Source organism: Nomascus leucogenys, chromosome 8, assembly GCF_006542625.1.
Source record: "Nomascus leucogenys isolate Asia chromosome 8, Asia_NLE_v1, whole genome shotgun sequence".
Taxonomy (NCBI): Eukaryota; Metazoa; Chordata; class Mammalia; order Primates; family Hylobatidae; genus Nomascus; species Nomascus leucogenys.
In genome coordinates, this window is record NC_044388.1 from 80,968,815 (window position 1) to 80,989,915 (window position 21,101).

Consider the following 21,101-nt stretch of genomic DNA (forward strand, 5'->3'; position numbering starts at 1 on the left):
GGTCAGGAGTTTGAGACCAGTCTGGCTAATATGGTGAAACCCTGTCTCTACTAAAATTTCAAAAATTAGCTGGCACAGTGGTGTTCACCTGCCATCCCAGCGATTTGGTAGGTTGAGGCACAAGAATCATTTGAACCTGGGAGCCGAGATCACGCCACAGATTCCAGCTTGGGTGACAGAGCTAGACTCTGTTTCAGAAAAAAAATAAGAAAAAATTCAGGCTGCGTACAGTGGCCCATGCCTGTAATCCCAGCACTTTGGAGACCAAGGCAGGCAGATCACCTGAGATGAGGAGTTTGAGACCAGCCTGGCCAACATGGTGAAACCCCATCTCTACTAAAAATACAAAAATTAGCCGGGTGTGGTGGCAGGCACCTGTAATCCCAGGTACTTGGCGAGGCTGAGGCAGGAGAATTGCTTGTACCCAGAAGGCAGAGGTTGTGGTGAGCCAAGATCATGCCATTGCACTCCAGCCTGGGCAACAAGAATGAGACTCTATCTCAAAAAAATATTTTAATCAGCAGTTTGGGGATCCCTGGTCTAAAAGCTACATGTTATGGTTGCATTGTCTCACACAACACAAATATGTGAGTGGGCAATTAATTTTGTTTCAGGAAATAATTTGAGGATTATCTGGTTAGGGATCATTTGTTTATTATTAGTTTGTTTGTTTGTTTATTTTTTGAGACAGAGTTTCGCTCTTATTGCCCAGGTTGGAGTGCAATGGCGTGATCTCAGCTCACCTCAACCTCTGCCTCCCGGGTTCAAGCGATTCACCTGCCTCAGCCTCCCAAGTAGCTGGGATTACAGGCATGGGCCACCACGCCTGGCTAATTTTGTATTTTTAGTAGAGATGAGGTTTCTCCATGTTGGTCAGGCTGGTTTCGAACTCCCAACCTCAGATGATCCGCCCGCCTCGGCCTCCCAAAGTACTGGGATTACAGGCGTGAGCCACCGCACCCGGCCAATATTTTTTATTTTTTGTTTTTGAGACGGATTCTCACTCTGTCACCCAGGCTGGAGTGCAGTGGTGTGATCTCGGCTCATTGCAACCTCCACCTCCTGGGTCCAAGCAATTCTCCTGCCTCAGCCTCCCGAGTAGCTGAGATTACAGACTCAGGCCACCACAGCTGGCTGATTTTTGTATTTTTAGTAGAGACAGGGTTTCGTCATGTTGGCCAGGCTGGTCTTGAAGTCCTGACCCCAGGTGATCCGCCTGCCTTGGCCTCCCAAAATGCTGGGATTATAGGCGTGAACCACCACGCTCAGCCTGGGATCATTTGTTTAAAAGGGTAAGAAACCCACTCACATTTATTGGAAAGACTAGTTCACAAACCCCAAGAACAGAAAGTATTACTGGATCTCAGAGAGGAGTGGAAACAGGAATTGAAAAGCCACTAGGAACCAAGGATGTCCATGTTTCCTGTCTTTTTTTTTTTTTTTTTTTTTTTTTGAGATGGAGTCTCACAATGTCACCCAGGCTGGAGTGCAGTGGCATGATCTCTGCTCACTGCAACCTCCGCCTCCTGAGGTTAAGCAATTCTCCTGTCTCAGCCTCCGAGTAGCTGGGATTACAGGCGCCCACCACCACGTCCAGCTAATTTTTTTTTTTGTATTTTTAGTAGAGATGGGGTTTTACCATGTTTGCCAGGCTAGTCTTGAACTCCTGACCTGAAGTGATCCACCTGCCTCGGCCTCCCTAAGTGCTGGGATTACAGGCATAAGCCACTGCGCCTGGCCCATGCTTCATGTCTTAAGTTTTCTTTTCTCCGAGGACTGGCTTTGGTAAAAAGTGGCCACCTAGGCAGTTTGGTGTAGTACCACCTGCCAGTTACACATTACCTAAAGAATCTGAATGGCCTAGTCCAATCTAGCCTTTGGACTGATTCTCCTGAAACTCCCTCTAGACTGTGCTGTGATCGGGGTGTCTAGGCTTATATCAAATAAAACAGCTACAGAGCCTCACCCTCACGGGGATGTGGGGGCTTACTACAGTAGTTGGGCAGGCCCCCTGAAAGATGACTGTTGTAAATGCTTAAGTAGTTGCTGGGGCAAGATTGTAGAATCAAATAAGATAAATTCTCTGTGCTTACAATTGGGAGAGAGTTAATAGCTTTATGAGGAAGACAAATAAGTAAATATTTTAAATCAGTGCGATATGGTCTAAGTGTTGTGGGTAGAGGGATATCTTGGGATCCTACAAGAGAGGCACTTAATCAGCCTGGACATTGAGAGAGTAGTCCAAGAGGACATGTCTGAACTGAATCATGAAAGATAAGTACATGTTGGCCAGGTAAAAGAGTAGGAGAGGCTGGGTGCGGTGGCTCATGCCCGTAATGCCAGCACTTTGGGAGGCTGAGGCAGGTGGATCACAAGGTCAGGAGTTCCAGACCAGCCTGGCCAACATGGTGAAACCCCATCTTTAGTAAAAATACAAAAATTAGCTGGGCGTGGTGGTGCACACCTGTAGTCCCAGCTGCTCGGAGGGCTGAGGCAGGAGAATTGCTTGAACCCAGGAGGCAGAGGTTGCAGTGAGCCGAGATCATGCCACTGCACTCCAGCCTGGGCGACAGAGCAAGACTTGGTCTCAAAAAAAAAAAACAAAACAGAAAAGAATAGGAGAATCATTTCTGGCATTGTGAACAGCATGAGCATGAAACAAAATAATCATATTTCATTGAAGAATTTTTCATATATATATATATATATTTTTTTTTTTTTTTTTTGAGAAGGAGTCTTGCTCTTTCACCCAGGCTGGAGTGCAGTGGCGCGATCTCGGCTCACTGTAGGCTCCGCCCCCCAGGGTTCACGCCATTCTCCTGCCTCAGCCTCCCGCGTAGCTGGGACTACAGGCGCCCGCCACCTCGCCCGGCTAATTTTTTGTATTTTTAGTAGGGGTTTCACCATGTTAGCCAGGATGGTCTTGATTTCCTGACCACGTGATCCGCCCGCGTCGGCCTCCCAAAGTGCTGGGATTACAGGCGTGAGCTACTGTGCCCGGCCTCATGTATGATATTTATAAGCAATTATTTCTAGAGTTTGAAGTCCATGGCAAGACGTGAAGATAGTAGGGGCTAGACTGAGGAGACTCTTGGTTTTGTTTTGTTTTGTCGAGACAGGGTCTTGCTCTGTCACCCAGGTGGGAGTGCAGTGGCACCATCACGGCTCACTGCAGCCTTGACCTCCTGGGCTCAAGTAGAGACAGGGTCTCACTGTGCTGCCTGAGCTGGTCATAAATTCCTGGGCTGAAGTAATCCTTCTTCCTCGGCCTTCCAAAGTCTGGCCCCGAGGAGAGTCTTAATGCCATGCTAAGTATCTCAGATTTAGGTGATGGGGAGTCATTGGATGTTTTTTATTTGGGGACTGGCATGGGAAGATTTCCATTTTTAGGGAGATGACTCTGCTTATAATAGAATAATTCTGATAGCAGTGTTGCCTGAAGGCACAAAGACTAACTGTGGTTGTCCAAGGAGAAGTGATGAGTGAGGAAGCAGAGGAAGGAGCCAGCTGTAAGAATATTTAAGAGGTAGGTTAGGCAGGACTAGGATGATGGAAATGAGGGAGAAGGAGTAATCTAGGATAAAATCCACACTTGAGTGACAGGGTAGATAGTGGTGGTGTTAGGAAAGTGAGCAATTTGAGGAGCAAGGTTATTCGTTTCGGGCATATTCAGTTTCAGATGCTTGTGGGATGCATCAGCAATGATGCCAGTTAGGCAGGGAGTCTGCTGCTCTCAGGTAGTTGCCAGTTTGGGAGTGGTTTGTCTCCTTCTTCCCCCTGCTCCCACTCAGTTTCTGTCTGACACTCTTCTAGCTACTCTTCTCTCTCTCTCTCTGTCTCTAATAAATATGTATAATATATATATTTAAATATATAAAGTACATATTATATATATATAATTATATGTAATTTAAATATTTATATATGTATCCAGTGTAATACCCCCACCCAAGGTGTTGGACATGGTGGTAGAGCCCTACAATGTCACCATCTCAGTCCATCAGCTCACAGAAAACACAGACGAGACCTTTTGCATTGATAAGGAAGCTCTCTAAGACATCTGCTTCCGAACCCTAAAGCTGCCCACACCCACCTACAGTGTCCTGAGCCACCTGGTGTCTGCACTGCGAGTGGGGTCACCACCTGCCTGAGCTTCCAGGGCCAGCTCAATGGCCATGAACATGGTCCTATTCCCCCACTTGCACTTCTTCATGTCTGGACTCATCCAGACCATCCAGGACAGCCAGCAGTACTGAGCCCCGATGGTGCCCTAGCCCACCCAGCGGATGTTTGATGCCAAGAATATGATGGCTGCCTGGGACCCCCCTCTGTGGCTGTTGCTTCGCAGCTGCCATGTTCAGGGGCTGTACGTGCATGGAGGAGGTGGATAAGTAAATGCTTAATCTCCAAAACAAGGACAGCAGCTACTTTGTTCATTGAATCCCCCACAAGGTGAAAACAGCTGTTTGTAACATCCTACCCGAGGGGCTAAAGATGGCTGCCACTGTCATTGGCAACAGCACAGCCATCTAGGAGCTGTTCAGGTGCATCTCGGAACAGTTCACAGCCATATTCTGGCACAAAGCCTTCCTGCACCAGTACATGGGAAGTGGCATGGATGAGATGGAGTTCACTGAGGCTGTGAGCAGCATGAATGTGTCCGAGTACAGCATACCACAGCCAAGGAGGAGAGAGTTTGAGGAGTGGGCCTATGAGGAGGTGGCCTAGAGCCTTCTGTTACTGGGTAAAGGGAAGAAGTGGTGTGAACTTTTTATTCACCCACAGTCTGTTCTGTGATAGCCATGTCTGTGTGTGCAGTTGTTCTTCATGTCTTGACATCACAGCTCTAAAGACACTCCAATGAAACCATTTTCCTAGTGAAAAAAAAACCATACATATATATATATATATATATAAGCATATACATAAAATACTTATATGTATTTGTTTGAGACAGGGTCTTGCTGTTTTGCCCAGGCTGGACTCAGTGATCCTTATGCCTCAGCCTCCTGAGTAGCTAAGTAGTCGGGACCATAGGCACTGCAACCTTGTCCACCTCATTCATATATATATATGTGTGTGTGTGTATATATATATGTGTGTATATATATATATGTGTGTATATATTTTTATATATATATTTTATATATATTTTTTTTATATAGATATAAAAATATATATATATATATTTTTTTTTTTTTGCTGGGCCTGGTGGCTCACGCTTGTAATCCCAGCACTTTGGGAGGCCGAGGCGGGTGGATCACGAGGTCAGGAGATCGAGACCACGGTGAAACCCCGTCTCTACTAAAAATACAAAAAAATTAGCCGGGCGTGGTGGCGGGCGCCTGTAGTCCCAGCTACTTGGAGAGGCTGAGGCTGGAGAATGGCATGAACCTGGGAGGCGGAGCTTGCAGTGAGCCAAGATTGCGCCACTGCACTCCAGCCTGGGCGACAGAGCGAGACCGAGTCTCACATGTTGCCCAGGCTGGAGTGCAGTGGCTCAATCCCGGCTCACTGCAACCTCCACCTCCTCGATTCAAGCGATTCTTCTGCCTCAAGCTCCCAAGTAGCTGAGATTACAGGCGTGTGCCACCATGCCCAGCTAATTTTGTAAATTTAGTAGGGTTTTCACCATGTTAGCCAGGCTGATCTCGAACTCTCAAGCTCTGGTGATCCGCCCGCCTCAGCCTCCTAAAGTGTTGGCATTACAGGCGTGAGCCACCGTGCCCGGCCCTTTTTATGTTTTAAACTTAAGACTCACCTAGTTTCTCTTTTCATATATCTTCTGTGTAAGCAGCAGGTTTATTTATGTAAAGGTTTGACATGTTTGGCTTCAACATGAGAATTGCTGACAGGATTTTATTTCAGCCTCTTAGGCTATAAGGTGTATCTATTAGGGCAGATATTATTTCTCTCATTCGTAGCTGTGTTTATAACACTTAGAACAGTACTGGCAAATAAGTGAGTGTCTGAAGGAATGAACTGTTGAATCACTGAAGAGTTTGACTCTTCTAAGGGCTGTCCTTTCGCTAAGACTGATTTTTCCATAAAGCATTTCTCTAAGTTGAATCTTGGAGGGTAAAGAGGTGGAAGAGAGCCTTTCAGGCAGAGGTAGCAGCAAGAGCAAAGGCAGGGAGGAATAGAACTGAATGGGATGTGTGTGTATAGGGAACAGCCATGAGATATTAATAATATTTCCTTGTCGTATGTCTCTGGTCATTCCAGAAAACTTAGTAATATTAATAGGTATATTAGTAGCCATGATGTCTTCTGGGAATTGTGTTTCGTTTAAAAGTTTCTGTGCATGGTGTGGTTAAGTGAGGATTCAATGTATAAAATATGACCAAACTGACAGAAAACTGTGTTGGTCTTGCTCTTTGTTTCCATGGCCTAATACAAGGCCTCTTGGAAATCTTCTCTGAATCCCAGGCAGAACTTACTACTTCCTAATCTGTGTTCATGTAGCATATTATTCCTATCTCTAATATTGTGTTATATTGACTTATTTCATGTTTCATGTCATTAGTAGTCCTGACCATGCCTTTAATAATTCCTAGGGTCTAACATGTAGTAGTTGTTAATTAAATGTTGATGAACAGTTGAACAAAAGGATGTTTATACCCTGTATTGGCCACATTAAATCAGAACTATGTTCAGCTTCTGTATCCATTTTTTCTTGTAGCTATTTGTAGTAGATGTCCAGACAAGCCAGATCACCAAGATCCCCATTCTGAAAGACCGGGAGCCTGGAGGTGTGACCCAGCAGGGCTGTGGTATCCATGCCATCGAGCTGAATCCTTCTAGAACACTGCTAGCCACTGGAGGAGATAACCCCAACAGTCTTGCCATCTATCGACTACCTACGCTGGATCCTGTGTGTGTAGGAGATGTAAGTTTTCCCAGTAGTTGTAGTTGGAGGAAGCCTTGTTTTCAAATGGGTCTCAGTGGTTAACATGGACCCTCCTCTCAGCAGCCCAGAGTGGGGACTGGACTCCCCACAGGGCACAGTATATGTTTGATAAAGGGGCAAGCAGCACAGCTCAGGGGCCAACAGTATTGTGTTGCTGTTTGAATCCATAGTGTCCACATATTTCTCATTGCCTATAGTCAGAGAATAGCAGTTTACTAAATCATCCATTCATTCATCAGGCATTTATTGAGTCTTCTATGGCTAGGCGTTGTTTGAGACATGGTTTGAGACATAGCAGTGAACAGAACAGATAAAGCCCCTGTCCTCTGGAAGCCTACATTCTAGTGGAGGGTGACATATAGACCAAAATATAAACTATATAAACTAATATTTACCAGTAATATGTCAGAGTGTGATAAATGCCATGGAGAAGAATAAAGGCAGCATAAAGGGACTGAGAGTAAGGTGGAGGATGCTGTATCAGAAGATAAAGTTTCATTGATAGGATGACACTTGAGCAGGGACACTTAAAGGAAATGAGGTACAAGCCATGTAGATGTCTAGATGTCTGGAGGAAGAGAGTTCCAGATAGAAGATGGGACCCAGAGGTAGAAGGCAAGAGCTATGTGTCCACTACCCACAGTAGTGCCAATTTCATTCCAGCTTTGAGCTCCTCAAGATAGAAGGTAAAGATTGATCATTCTCTATGGGTTGAGACCACCAGAGATCAGAGTTGTAATTTCTACAAAAATATTTTCAGTCTGACTTGTATGCTTCTTTAGACAGTTTATTACAATCCTTATTTTACTAATTTCTTATTTTCTTCCCTGTACCTGTTACTCCCTGCTCTCCAAGGATGGACACAAGGACTGGATCTTTTCCATCGCATGGATCAGCGACACTATGGCAGTGTCTGGTAAAGTTGCCCTTTTATAGGGAGCTTTTGATGTGGCAGGGATTGGGGGCTAGAGATTGAAAAGAGATAGTAGTGTGATAGGAAACAGCCTAGCTGGGTGCAGTGACTCACACCTATAATCCCAGCACTTTGGGAGGCTGAGGTGGGTGGGTCACTTGAGCCCAAGAATTCAATACCAGCCTGGGCAACGTATGAGACCCCATCTCTACAATTTTTTTTTTTAATTAGTTGAGTGTGGTACTGCATACCTGTTGTCCCAGATACTCAGAAGGTTGAGGCAGGAGGATTGCTTGAGCCCGGTAGAACCAGGCTGCATCAAGCTGTGATCGTGCCACTGCACTCCAGCCTACATGACAGAGGGTGACCCTGTAGAATAATAATTTTTTATTTAGTGTAAAAGTGATGCACATTTATTGTAAGAAAATTTTAAAATATAGGCCAGGTGTGGTGGCTCACACCTGTAATCCCAGCACTTTGGGAGGCCGAGGTGGGTGGATTACAAGGTCAGGAGTTCAAGACCAGGCTGGCCAGCATGGTGAAACCCTGTCTCTACTAAAAGTACAAAAAATTAGCTGAGTGTGGTCGTGGGCGCTTGTAGTCCCAGCTACTCAGGAGACTGAGGCAGGAGAATTGCTTGAACCCGGCAGGCAGAGGTTGCAGTGAGCTGAGATCGCGCCACTGCACTCCAGCCTGAGCGACAGCGTGAGACTGCATCTCAAAAAAAAAAATGGGCCGGGCACGGTGGCTCACGCTTGTAATCCCAGCACTTTGGGAGGCCGAGGCGGGCGAATCACGAGGTCAGGAGATCGAGACCACGGTGAAACCCCGTCTCTACTAAAAATATAAAAAATTAGCCGGGCGTGGTGGCGGGCACCTGTAGTCCCAGCTACTCGGAGAGGCTGAGGCAGGAGAATGGTGTGAACCCGGGAGGCGGAGCTTGCAGTGAGCCGAGATTGCGCCACTGAACTCCAGCCTGGGCGACAGAGCAAGACTCTGTCTCAAAAAAAAAAAAAAAAAAAAAAAAATGGATAGATAGATAGATAAGATAGATAGATAAAAAAGGAAGTAAGGACCACCCACAAGATCTTTATCCAGAGATAACCACTTTTTTTTGTGGGTTGTTTTGTTTTCTTTTTGAGACAGTGTCTCATTTTGTCACCCAGGCTTGAGTACAGTGGCACGATCCTAGCTCAGTGCATCCTTGAGCTCTTGGGCTCAAGTGATCCTTCTGCCTCAGGCTCCCAGGTAGCTGGGACTATAGGCACACACCATCACACCCAGCTAGTAATAACCACTGTTGACATTTTAAAATATAACTTGCTAGTCTTTTTTTTCAGTACCTTTTTTCTTTTCCTTTAGACACAGGGTCTTGCTCTATCGCCCAGGCTGGAGTGCAGTGGCACCATCATGGCTCACTGCAGCCTTGAACTCCTGGGCCCAAGCTATCCTCCTGCCTTAGCCTCCCAAAGTGCTTAGATTATACAGGCATGAGCCACTGCACCCAGCCTTATTATGATTTTTTTTTTTTGAGACAGTCTCACTCTGTCTTCCAGGCTGGAGTGCAGTAGTACGACCTCGGCTCACCACAACCTCCACTTCCCAGGTTCAAGCGATTCCCCTGCTTCAGCCTCCCGAGTAGCTGGGATTACAGGCGCCCACCACCATGCCAGGCTAATTTTTCTATTTTAGTAGAGATGGGGTTTCACCATATTGTCCAGGCTGGTCTCAAACTCCTGACCTCAGTGATTCGCCTGCCTCGGCCTCCCAAAATGCTGGGATTACAGGCGTGAGCCTCCATGCCTGGCCCATATCTTTTAGTTGGTTAATATGAGATCATTTAGAAGGTGTATATATAGAATTCTTTGTGAAATTCTTTCTTTTTTTTTTTTTGGAGACGGAGTCTTGCTGTATTGCCCAGGCTAAAGTGCAATGGTGCAATCTTGGCTCACTGCAACCTCTGTCTCCTGGGTTCAAGCACTTCTCCCTGCCTCAGCCTCCCGAGTAGCTGGGATTACAGGTGCCCACCACCACACCTGGCTAATTTTTGTATTTTTTAGTAGAAATTTGGTTTTGCCATGTTGGCCAGGCTGGTCTTGAACGCCTGACCTCAGTTGATCCGCCTGCCTCGGCCTCCTAAAATGCTAGGATTACAGGCATGAGCCACTGCACCCGGCCTCATTTTATTACACTTTAAAATTTTCATAATAAAACTTTGATGTGTAAGTGAGATCACACTGTACACAAAGTAATCTTCTGAAACACAGTTATCTAATTTTCTCACTCCGATGCTCAAATCTGTGAGAGACTTTCTAGTATCTGTAAGATGAAAAACCAATTTCATAGCACAGCATACAAGGCCCATGCCCATCTTTCCAACTTTCTCTCTCATAGCTTCCATGCTTGCACCCCGTAATCCAGCATAACAAACCATGTCTAGTTCTCCAGATGTGCCTTTGTCTCTGTGGCCTTTTCTAATTTCACATAACTAATATTCTACTTTGAATTGATGTGTCTGTCATTTTAGATGTTTTTTTCTTTTTTTTTTTTTAATTTTTGAGACAGATTCTCACTCTGTCGCCCAGGCTGGAGTGCATCTTGGCTCACTGCAACCTCTGCCTCCCAGGTTCAAACACTTCTCTTGCCTCGGCCTCCCAAGTAGCTGGGACTACAGGTGCGTGCCACTGTGCCTGGCTAATTTTTGTATTCTTAGGAGAGACAGGGTTTCACCATGTTGGCCAGGCTGGTCTCAAACTCCTGACTTCAAGTGATCTGCCTGCGTCGGCCTCCCAAAGTGCTGCAATTTCAGGCGTGAGCTACTGCGCCCGGCCTAGATGTTTTTTTCTATGAGGTATTCAGGAGATTAGTAGTGTGGGAAGGGCACCTTCTTGGTCTCAAAGGAGAACTGGCAAATAACTTTACTGGAAAAAGAATTTTAAAACACATTTTCGTTGTTGTTGTTGTTGTTGTTGTTGAGACAGGGTCTCACTCTGTTACCTAGGCTGGAATGCAGTGTGTGACTATTGCTCACTGCAACCTCGAACTCCCAGGATTAAGAGATCCCCTCAAGTAGGTGGGACTACAGACACACATCACCACACCCAGTTAATTATTTCTATTTTTTATAGAGACTGGGTCTCGCTGTGTTGTCCGGGTTGCTGTTGAACTCCTAGGCTCAAGCGATCCTCCCACTTCAGCGTCTCGAAGTGCTGGTATTACAGGCATGAGCCACTATGCCCAGCCTAAAACACAATTTCTTGATACTCCATTTTATGGATATAATATAACCCTATTGTTGAACATACTGAGTGTTCTGAATAAACATCTTTGTATATGGGTATTGTGATAGTGGATTGTTTCTGAATGGGAATATAAACTTTTATTTTTGTTGTTTCTCTTTTTTTTTGAGACGGAGTCCTCCTCTGTCGCCCAGCTGGAGTGCAGTGGCCATGTCTTAGCTCACTGCAACCTCCGCCTCCCAGATTCAAGCGATTCTCCTGCCTCAGCCTTCTGAGTAGCTGGGACTACAGGCACGTGCCACCACGCCTGGCTGGTTTGTCTTTTTAGTAGAGATGGCTTACAACATGTTCGCCGGGGTGGTCTCGAACTCCTGACCTCGTGATCCACCCGCCTCGGCCTCCTAAAGTGCCGAGATTACAGGCATGAGCCACTGCGCCCAGCTGTTGTTTCTCTTTTTTTTTTTTTGGAGTTAAGATCTCGCTCTGTCACCCAGGATGGAGTACAGTGGCATGATCATGACTCACTGCAGCCTTGACCTTCCAGTCTCAAACAGTCCTCCTGTCTCAGCACCCAACCCCTGTCCCTGAGTAGCTGGGACTACAAGCATGTGCCACCATGCCTGGCTAGTTTTTTGTATTTTTTTGTACTGATGGTGTTTCGACATTTGCCCAGGCTGGTCTCGACCTCCTGGCCTCAAGCGATCTGCCTGCCTAAGCCTCCCAAAGTGTTGGGATTACAGTCGTGAGCCACTGCGCCCAGCCAGGAATATAAAATTTCCTTGCTGCAGGTTGCTCAGTTGTACTCTAGAAAGATACCATTTTAGCTTGCCACCAACAGTATGTTCAGGGCTCAATTCACAGAAAAGTGTTCTTGTTTTTTGTTGTTGTTGTTTGTTTGTTTGTTTTGAGATGGAGTCTCTGTCATCCAGGCTGGAGTGCAGTGGTGTGATCTCGGCTCACTGCAACCTCCGTCTCCTGGGTTCAAGCAATTCTCCTGCCTCAGCCTCCTGAGTAACTGGGATTACAGGCACACGCCCGACTAATTTTTGTATTTTTAGTAGAGACAGGGTTTCGCCATGTTGGTCAGGCTGGTCTCCAACTCCTGACCTCGTTATCTGCCTGCCTCAGCCTCCCAAAGTTCTGGGGTTACAGGCGTGAGCCACCGTGTCTGGCCTGGGTTTTTAAGTGCTTTATTATTGTTTGCTAAGAAAACTGATTTATCTTTTTAAGCATTCATTTTATGTAAAACAGTCATTCCTTTGTTTTGTTTTGTTTTTTTTGGAGGCAGGGTCTTATTCTGTTGCCCAGATTGGTGGTGTGATCCCAGCTCACTGCACCCTTGACCTCTCCAGGCTCCAGTGACCCTCCCACATCAGCCTCCCAGGTAGCTGGTATTACAGGTTTGTGCCACCATGCCTGGCTAATTTTGTATTTTTTGTAGAGACAGGGTTTTGCCATGTTACCCAGCCTCCCAGAGTGCTGGGATTAAAGGCATATACCACTGTACCCAGCCTAGAATAGTCGTCATTATTATCTGTTTTTTTTTTTTTTTGAGACAGGGTCTCACTGTGTCACCCAGGTTGGAGTCTGTGGCACAATCTGAGCTCACTGCAACTTCTACTTCCCAGGCTCAAGCTATCCTCCCAGCTCAGCCTCCTGAGTAGCTGGGACCACAGGCGTGCACCACCACGCCTGGCTAATTTTTGTATTTTTGGTAGAGATGGGGTTTTGCCATGTTGCTCAGGCTGGTCTCAAACTCTTGAGCTCCGGTGGTCCACCTGCCTCAGCCTCCCAAGTTGCTGGGATTACAGGTGTGAGCAGTAATTCTTAATAAAGAACAGTCTAGAACAGTCATTCTTAATAAAAGGATTGTGGGCCGGGCACAGTGGCTCATGCCTGTAATCCTTGCACTTTGGGAGGCTGAGGAGGGCGGATCATCTGAGGTCAGGAGTTCAAGACCAGCCTGACCAATATGGAGAAACCCCGTCTCTACTAAAAATACAAAATTAGTCGAGTGTGGTGGCACATGCCTGTAATCCCAGCTACTCGGAAGGCTGAGGTAGGGGAATCACTGGAACCCAGTAGGCAGAGGTTGTGGTGAGCCAAGATCGTGCCATTGCACTCCAGCCTGGGCAACAAGAATGAAACTCTGTCCCCCAACCAAAATAAATAAATAAATAAATAATAAAGGAATTGTGGCTGGGCACAGTGGCTCACACTTGTAGTCCCAGTATTTTGAGAGACTGAAGCAGGAGTTTGAGGTCAGGAGTCCAAGACCAGCCTGGGTAACATAGTGAGACCCCATTTCTACAAAAAAGTAAAAAATTACCTGGGCATGAGGATACATGCCTGTAGACCCAGCTATTTGGGACGCTGGGGCAGGATAATTGCTGAAGCCCAGGAGGTTGAGGCTGCAATGAGCCATAATCATGTTATTGCACTCCAGCTTGGGTGACGGAGCCAGAACCTGTCTCATTAAAAAAAAAAAAAAAAAAAAAAAAAAAAAAAAAAAAAGTTGGGGAGGGTTTGTGGTCCCTGTGGGTTCATGGAAAGCCCATGGATTTCAGGAAATCCATGGATCTCCCTGAAATTGAATGTAAAATGTGGTGTTTTGGGGTAATTTTCTAGAAAAAGAGGCCTAGTCTGGGTATGGTGGCTCATGCCTTTAATCCTAGCACTTTGAGAGGCTGAGGTATGAGGATCACTTTAGGCCAGGGGTTCAAAACTAGCCTTGGCAACAAATTGAGACCCCCCATCTCTACAAAAAAAATTAAGAAAATAAGGCTAGGCTTGGTGGCTCATACCTGTAATCCCAACACTTTGACAGGATGAGGCAGCTGGATCACTTGAGCCCAGGTGTTTAAGACAAGGCTGGGCAATATGACAAAACCCTGTCTATACAAAAAAAATGCAAAAATTTGCCAGGTGTGGTAGGGCGTGCCTGTAGTCACAGCTACTCAGGAGGCTGAGGTGAGAGGATCACTTGTGCTCAGGAGGTGGAGGTTGCGATGAGCTGAGATTGCACCACTGCACTCCAGCCTGGGTAACAGAGTGAGGCCTTGTATTTAAAAAAAAAAAAGGGCTGGGCGTGGTGGCTCACTCCTGTAATCCCAGCACTTTGGGAGGCTGAGGCAGGCGGATCACAAGGTCAGGAGATCGAGACCATCCTGGCTAACACAGTGAAACCCTGTCTCTACTAAAAGTACAAAAAATTAGCCAGGCGTGGTGGCGGGCCCCTGTAGTCCCAGCTACTCAGGAGGCTGAGGCAGGAGAATGGCATGAACCCAGGAGGCGGAGCTTGCAGTGAGCCGAGATCGCACCACTGCACTCCAGCCTGGGCGACAGTGCGAGACTCCATCTCGAAAAAAAAAAAAAGCCAGTCATGGGGGTGCATAGCTACTCAGGAGGCTGAGGCAGGAGGATCACTTAGGCCCAGGAAGTTGAGCCTGCAGTGAGCTATGATTGTGCCACTATTGCCCTGTCTACCCTGAGCCCCAAAGTGAGACCCTGTCTCTAAAAAAAGAGAGACATAAGGGGGTCCAAGGCTCAAAAGGCTCAAAAAAGGTTAAGCACCACTGTTCTAGAGGGGAGGGTTCCCAAGCCCTACTGCCCACTAAAAGTCAGCTGTGGATGCATGCCAAGAGACCTAAACATTTGGCATAGAAAATCACTAAGCTTTGGCCAGGCGCACTGGCTCACGCCTGTAATCCCAGCACTTTGGGAGGTTGAGGCGGGTGGTTCACAAGGTCAGGAGTTCGACACCAGCCTGGCCAGCATGGTGAAACCCCGTCTCTACTAAAAATACAAAAATTAGCCAGGCGTGGTGATGTGTGCCTGTAGTCCCAACTGCTTGGGAGGCTGAAGCAGGAGAATCGCTTGAACCCGGGAGGTGGTGGTTGCAGTGAGCCAAGATCACGCCATTGCACTCCAGCCTGGGTGACAGAGCGAGACTTCATCTCCAAAAAAAGGGGAAAAAGAAAAAAGAAAATTAGTGAGCTTTATCAAAATGTATAAAATTCTCATTAAAAAATTTCGAGTAAGGCACGGTGGCTCATGCCTTGTAATCCCAGAACTTTGAGAGGCTGAGGCAGGTGGATCACTTGAGGTCAGGAGTTCGAGGCCAGCCTGGCCAATATGGTGAAACCCCATCTCTACTAAAAATACAAAAATTAGCTGGGCGTGGTGGCACGCGCCTGTAGTCTCAGCTACAGGCTGGGGCAGGAGAATCACTTGAACCTGGGTAGCGGAGGTTGCAGTGAGCCAAGATTGCGCCTCCAGCCTAGGCATCACAGCAAGACTCCATTTCAAAAATAAAAAGAATTAGCAGGGCATGGTAGCATGCGCCTGTGATCTCAGCTACTTGGGAGGCTGAGGCAGGAGAATCGCTAGAACCCAGGAGGCCGAGGTTGCGGTGAGCCAAGATTGTGCTACTGCACTCCAGCCTGGGCGATAGAGCGAGACTCTGTCTCAAAAAAAAAAAGCAGGCCAGGTGTGGTGGCTCACACCTGTAATCCTAGCACTTTGGGAGGCCAAGGCAGGCTGATCGCTGGAACTCAGGAGTTCAAGACCAGCTTGGGCAACATGGTAAAACCCCGTCTCTACTAAAAATACAAAAAAAATAGCCGGTCATGGAGCAGGCACCTGTAATCCCAGCTACTCGGGAGGGTGAGGCACGGGAATCGCTTGAACCCAGGAGACGGAGGTTGCAGTGAGCTGAGATTGCACCACTGCACTCCAGCCTGGGTGACAAAGCGAGACTCTGTCTCAAAAAATAATAATAATAAAAAATAAATTTCAACAACCATGTCAAACTTAAAAGTTATATTTTAATGCCTAGACCTTAGGTGAATAATCCTCTTAATGTCGCTATTAAAATGCCTACTGCTCTGTGTTTAGGGTGGGCCATCTGGCCAAGCTTCAGCACATATGAGGATGATGCACAAACAGCTAGACTATGAAAGCCCTCTTTGGCATCTGTGGGATTTCCCATAGAGGGGTGGGTATATCTGACATCTGTGTCCTCCTGGCCCTGCAGGCTCACGTGATGGTTCTATGGGACTCTGGGAGGTGACAGATGATGTTTTGACTAAAAGTGATGCGAGACACAATGTGTCACGGGTCCCTGTGTATGCACACATCACTCACAAGGCCTTAAAGGACATCCCCAAAGAAGACACAAACCCTGACAACTGCAAGGTTCGGGCTCTGGCCTTCAACAACAAGAACAAGGTATGAACTTGTATAGGGATCCCTGACGTCTATTCCTCTTGCTTATGTCTTGGGATATGCACTCCTTTTTCCTTCCCCATCAGTGCTTGCTACATAGCATGGTTCTGAGCCCACAGAACACCTCTTAAAGGCTGAGTGATGCTGGTGAGAAATTATAACTGAGGCTCTGAAACCCACCCCTTCAATTGGTCTCTGCAGTATTTCTCTGAGTGGTCTATATTTGTGGGTCAGCCTCACAGAATTCCCCTTGGGCCACCCTGATTTGACTGTCTCTCATTTGCACATGCCTTGCAGGTGCTCTATTCTGGGCATGATTTTCATACCTGCTTCTGAAAACAATCACTTTTTTCCTCTTTGGTATTCTTTCCTTTTTTTTTTTTTTCTTTTTGAGACTGTGTTTTGCTCTTGTCACCTAGGCAGGAGTGCAGTGGCGCGATCTCAGCTCACAGCAACCTCCGCCTCCCAGGTTCAAGCAGTTCTTCTGCCTCAGATTCTCAAGTAGCTGAGACTACAGGCATGCACCGCTACACATGGCTAATTTTGTATTTTTAGTAGAAACGGGGTTTCACCATGTTGGCCAGGCTGGTCTCGAACTCCTGACCTCAGTCAATCCACTCTCCTTGGCCTCCCAAAGTGCTGGGATTACAGGCGTGAGGCACCACGCCTGGCCAGTATTCTTTACTGCCTACTTTCTCTTCACATTTCCACTAAGTCTTATCTTATCGAGTCAAATCTGATGCTGAGGTTTTAATAAAAGCAGAGTGTCGGCCGGGCGCGGTGGCTCACGCTTGTAATCCCAGCACTTTGGGAGGCCGAGGCGGGCGGATCACCAGGTCAGGAGATCGAGACCACGGTGAAACCCCGTCTCTACTAAAAATACAAAAAATTGGCCGGGCGTGGTGGCGGGCGCCTGTAGTCCCAGCTACTCGGAGAGGCTGAGGCAGGAGAATGGCGTGAACCCGGGAGGCGGAGCTTGCAGTGAGCCGAGATCGCGCTACTGCACTCCAGCCTGGGCGACAGAGCGAGACTCCGTCTCAAAAAAAAAATAAAATAAAATAAAAGCAGAGTGTCGCCCAGGTGCAGTGACTCACACCTGTAATCCCTGCACTTTTGGAGGCCGAGGCAGGCAGATCACAAGGTCATGAGTTTGAGACTAGCCTGGGCCAACATGATAAAACCCCATCTTTACTGAAAATACAAAAAAATTAGCCGGGCATGGTGGCATATGCCTGTATTCCCAGCTACTCAGGAGGCTGAGGCAGGAGAATTACATGAACCTGAGAGGCGGAGGTTGCAGTGACCCAAGATTGCGCCACTGCACTCCAGCCTGGGTGACAGAGCAAGACTCCATCTCGAAGAAAAAAAAAAAAAAAAAAAAAAAGCAGTGTCAGAATATATACCCAGAGCCAGAGAAAGGCTTCTCCAATATCTGAATCAGGCCGCAGTTTGAAGGGTAGTTCCCTGAGCCTCCTATCCCATCTATATTTATGGCCTAAGGGTAGATTCATCTCTCCTAGATTAGACTCTTCACTTATAGAAATTCTCACACTAGATTATGAAACTGTCCTTCACATGTGTGCCCTGCTTTAACTCTCCAACAGGATGTTGAGGGAGTGATAGCATAGTGAGGAGTTTTTCAACCATGGGTGCCTGTGTTATTGCTGGCAGCCTCAATTTAATATGCCATTCAGCTAGGTTCTGTAGGGTGAACTAATGGTCTAATAATTACTGGCACCTCTGCTGGAATCATCCCGAGACAGGAGTAAAGGACCCTGACCTTAGAATCCTCGCCTGCTTATTGTCGTACACTAGTTGTTATAGATGATAATATAACCTGGTTTTCATTGCTCTTGTAGGAACTGGGAGCAGTGTCTCTGGATGGCTACTTTCATCTCTGGAAGGCTGAAAATACACTATCTAAGGTGTGATGAACATGATTTTGTGGTTTTACCTAATAATTCACCTTACAGTTAAAATACTGTCATTCTTAGGCCGGGCGCGGTGGCTCACGCTTGTAATCCCAGCACTTTGGGAGGCCAAGGCGGGCGGATCACGAGGTCAGGAGATCGAGACCACGGTGAAACCCCGTCTCTACTAAAAATACAAAAAAATTAGCCGGGCGTGGTGGCGGGCGCCTGTAGCCCCAGCTACTCGGAGAGGCTGAGGCAGGAGAATGGCATGAACCTGGGAGGCGGAGGTTGCAGTGAGCCAAGATTGTGTCACTGCACTCCAGCCGGGGCGACAGAGCGAGACTCCGTCTCAAAAAAAAAAAAAAAAAAACTGTAATTCTTGCTGAGATTTTTCATTCATGTTTATTTTATCTATTTATTTATTTTTGAGACAGAGTCTCTTGCTCTGATGCCCAGGCTGGAGTGCAGTGGTGCAATCTCGGCTCACTGCAACCTCTGCCTCCTGGGTTCAACCAATTCTTGTGCCTCAGCCACCTGAGTAGCTGCTGGGATTATAGGCGTCTGCCAACATGCCCAGGTATTTTTTTGTATTTTTAGTAGGAACGTGGTCTCACCATGTTGGCCAGGTTGGTATTTTTATTTTTAAAGACAATAAATATAGGGTCTCACTGTGTCACCCAAATTGGAGTGCAGTCATGGCTTACGGATCAGTGCAGCCTTGAACTCCTGGGCATAAGCGATCCTCTTGCCTCACCCTCCCAAGTAGCTGAGACTATGGGCATGTGTTACCACACCCATCTGGTTGGTTATTTTTTGTTTTGTTTTGTTTTAATTTTTTGTAGAGACAGAGTCTCACTATGTTTCCCAGGCTGGTTTTGAACTCCTGACCTCAAGTGATCCTCCCACCTTGGTCTCCCGAAGTGCTGGGCATTCAGGCATGAGCCATTGCACCTGGTCTCAATTCTTGTTTAAAAGACCAGTTCTTGCGCGGTGGCTCACGCTTGTAATCCCAGCACTTTGGGAGGCTGAGGCGGGCGGATCACGAGGTCAGGAGATCGAGACCATGGTGAAACCCCGTCTCTACTAAAAATATAAAAAATTAGCCGGGCGTGGTGGCGGGCGCCTGTAGTCCCAGCTACTCGGAGAGGCTGAGGCAGGAGAATGGCGTGAACCCGGGAGGCGGAGCTAGCAGTGAGCCGAGATCGTGCCACTGTACTCCAGCCTGGGTGACAGAGCGAGACTCCGTCTCAAAAAAAAAAAAATAAAATAAAATAAAAATAAATAAATAAAAGACCAGTTCTCCAAAGGCCTGGGTATGTTTTTGCACAGTACATGAAATTTTGAGTCTGGTATGCCTCTCTTGCAGGAAAGTCTTTTAAAGAGTAAGACAGGGTGATTCTTTCATGTTGCATAAACTTCCTGAGAGGCTCCTTCGACTAGCAGTCCTCCTCAACAATGCATTTAAGTATTTCTTTATAGATTGATGACTACTTGGCATGCTGTAAGGGAAGGAAAACCTAAGTGTTAGGAACCTTTGGCAATTGAAGATCGATCAAATTAAGATAAACCATCTCTGAAATAATCATGTAAGGTAATGAGAAAATAGACTTAATTTACAATACAAATCGATCATCCCTAATCCAGAATGCTCCAAAATCCAGTTGGGCACAATGCCTTATGCCTGTAATCCCAACACTTTGGGAGGCTGAAGCAGGAGGATTGCTTGAGCCCAGGAGTTCAAAACTAGCCTGGGCAACACAGTAAGACCCTATCTCTGCAAAAAAATTTAAAAATTAGCCATACATTGTGGCATATGCCTGTATTCCCAGCTACTGGAGGGTGGCGGTGCTGAGGCGGGAGGAGCCGAGGAGGTCAAGGCTGCAGTGAGCCGTAATTTTGCCACTGCACTCCAGCCTGGGTGACAGAGCGAGACCCTATCTCAAAAAAAAAAAAAAAAAAAGGCCTGGCGCAGTGGTTCACGCCTGTAATCCCAGCACTTTGAGAGGCCGAGGCAGGCGGATCATGAGGTCAAGAGATCGAGAACTTGCTGGCCAACATGGTGAAACCCCATCTCTACTAAAAATACAAAAATTAGCTGGGTGTGGTGGTGGGCGTCTGTAGTCCCAGATACTTGGGAGGCTGAGGCAGGAGAATCGCCTGAACCCAGGAGGCAGACGTTGCAGTGAGCCAAGATCATGCCACTGCACTCCAGCCTGGCAAGAGAGCAAGACTGTCTCTCAAAAAAAAAAAAAAAAAAAAACGCTCCGAAGTCCAAAACTTTTTGAGCACCAACACAATGCCACAAATGGAAAATTTCACACCGGACACCTTTGCTTTCTGACAGGTCAGTGTACCAAACATTGTTTAATGCAGAAAATTATTTAAAATTTTGCATAAAATTACCTTCAGTCTATGTGTATAAGATGTATATGAAACATAAATGAATTTTGTGGTTAGACTTGGGTGCCATCAAGTCTAAGCTATCTTGTAATGACAAGATAGCTCATTACGTATATGTAGATATTTAAAAATCTGGGCCGGGTGTGATGGCTCACGCCTATAATCCCAGCACCTTGGGAGGCCAAGGCGGGCGGATCGCAAGGTCAGGAGATCGAGACCATCCTGGCTAACATGGTGAAACCCCGTCTCTACTAAAAATACAAAAAATTAGCCAGGTGTGGTGGCGGGCACCTGTAGTCCCAGCTACCCAGGAAGCTGAGGCAGGAGAATGGTGTGAACCCAGGAGGTGGAGCTTGCAGTGAGCCGAGATCGCGCCACTGTACTGCAGCCTGGGTGACAGTGCAAGACTCTGTCTCAAAAAAAAAAAAAAATCTAGAGAAATCCGAAATTCAAAACATTTGTAGTCACAAGCCTTTTGGATAAGGGAGATTCAACAAGCA

At 46.7% G+C, this 21,101-nt stretch overlaps 1 protein-coding gene across 1 annotated transcript in view; it reads left to right on the plus strand.

The window, feature by feature from the left end:
- Positions 1-21,101, plus strand: part of DCAF12 (DDB1 and CUL4 associated factor 12) — a 43,813-nt gene that overhangs the window by 14,571 nt on the left and 8,141 nt on the right. The window contains exons 3-6 of the mRNA XM_030817567.1: positions 6,683-6,889; positions 7,766-7,826; positions 16,098-16,291; positions 18,148-18,213. Coding sequence (XP_030673427.1) covers positions 6,683-6,889; positions 7,766-7,826; positions 16,098-16,291; positions 18,148-18,213 — 528 coding nt within the window. The remainder of the gene's footprint in view (positions 1-6,682; positions 6,890-7,765; positions 7,827-16,097; positions 16,292-18,147; positions 18,214-21,101) is intronic.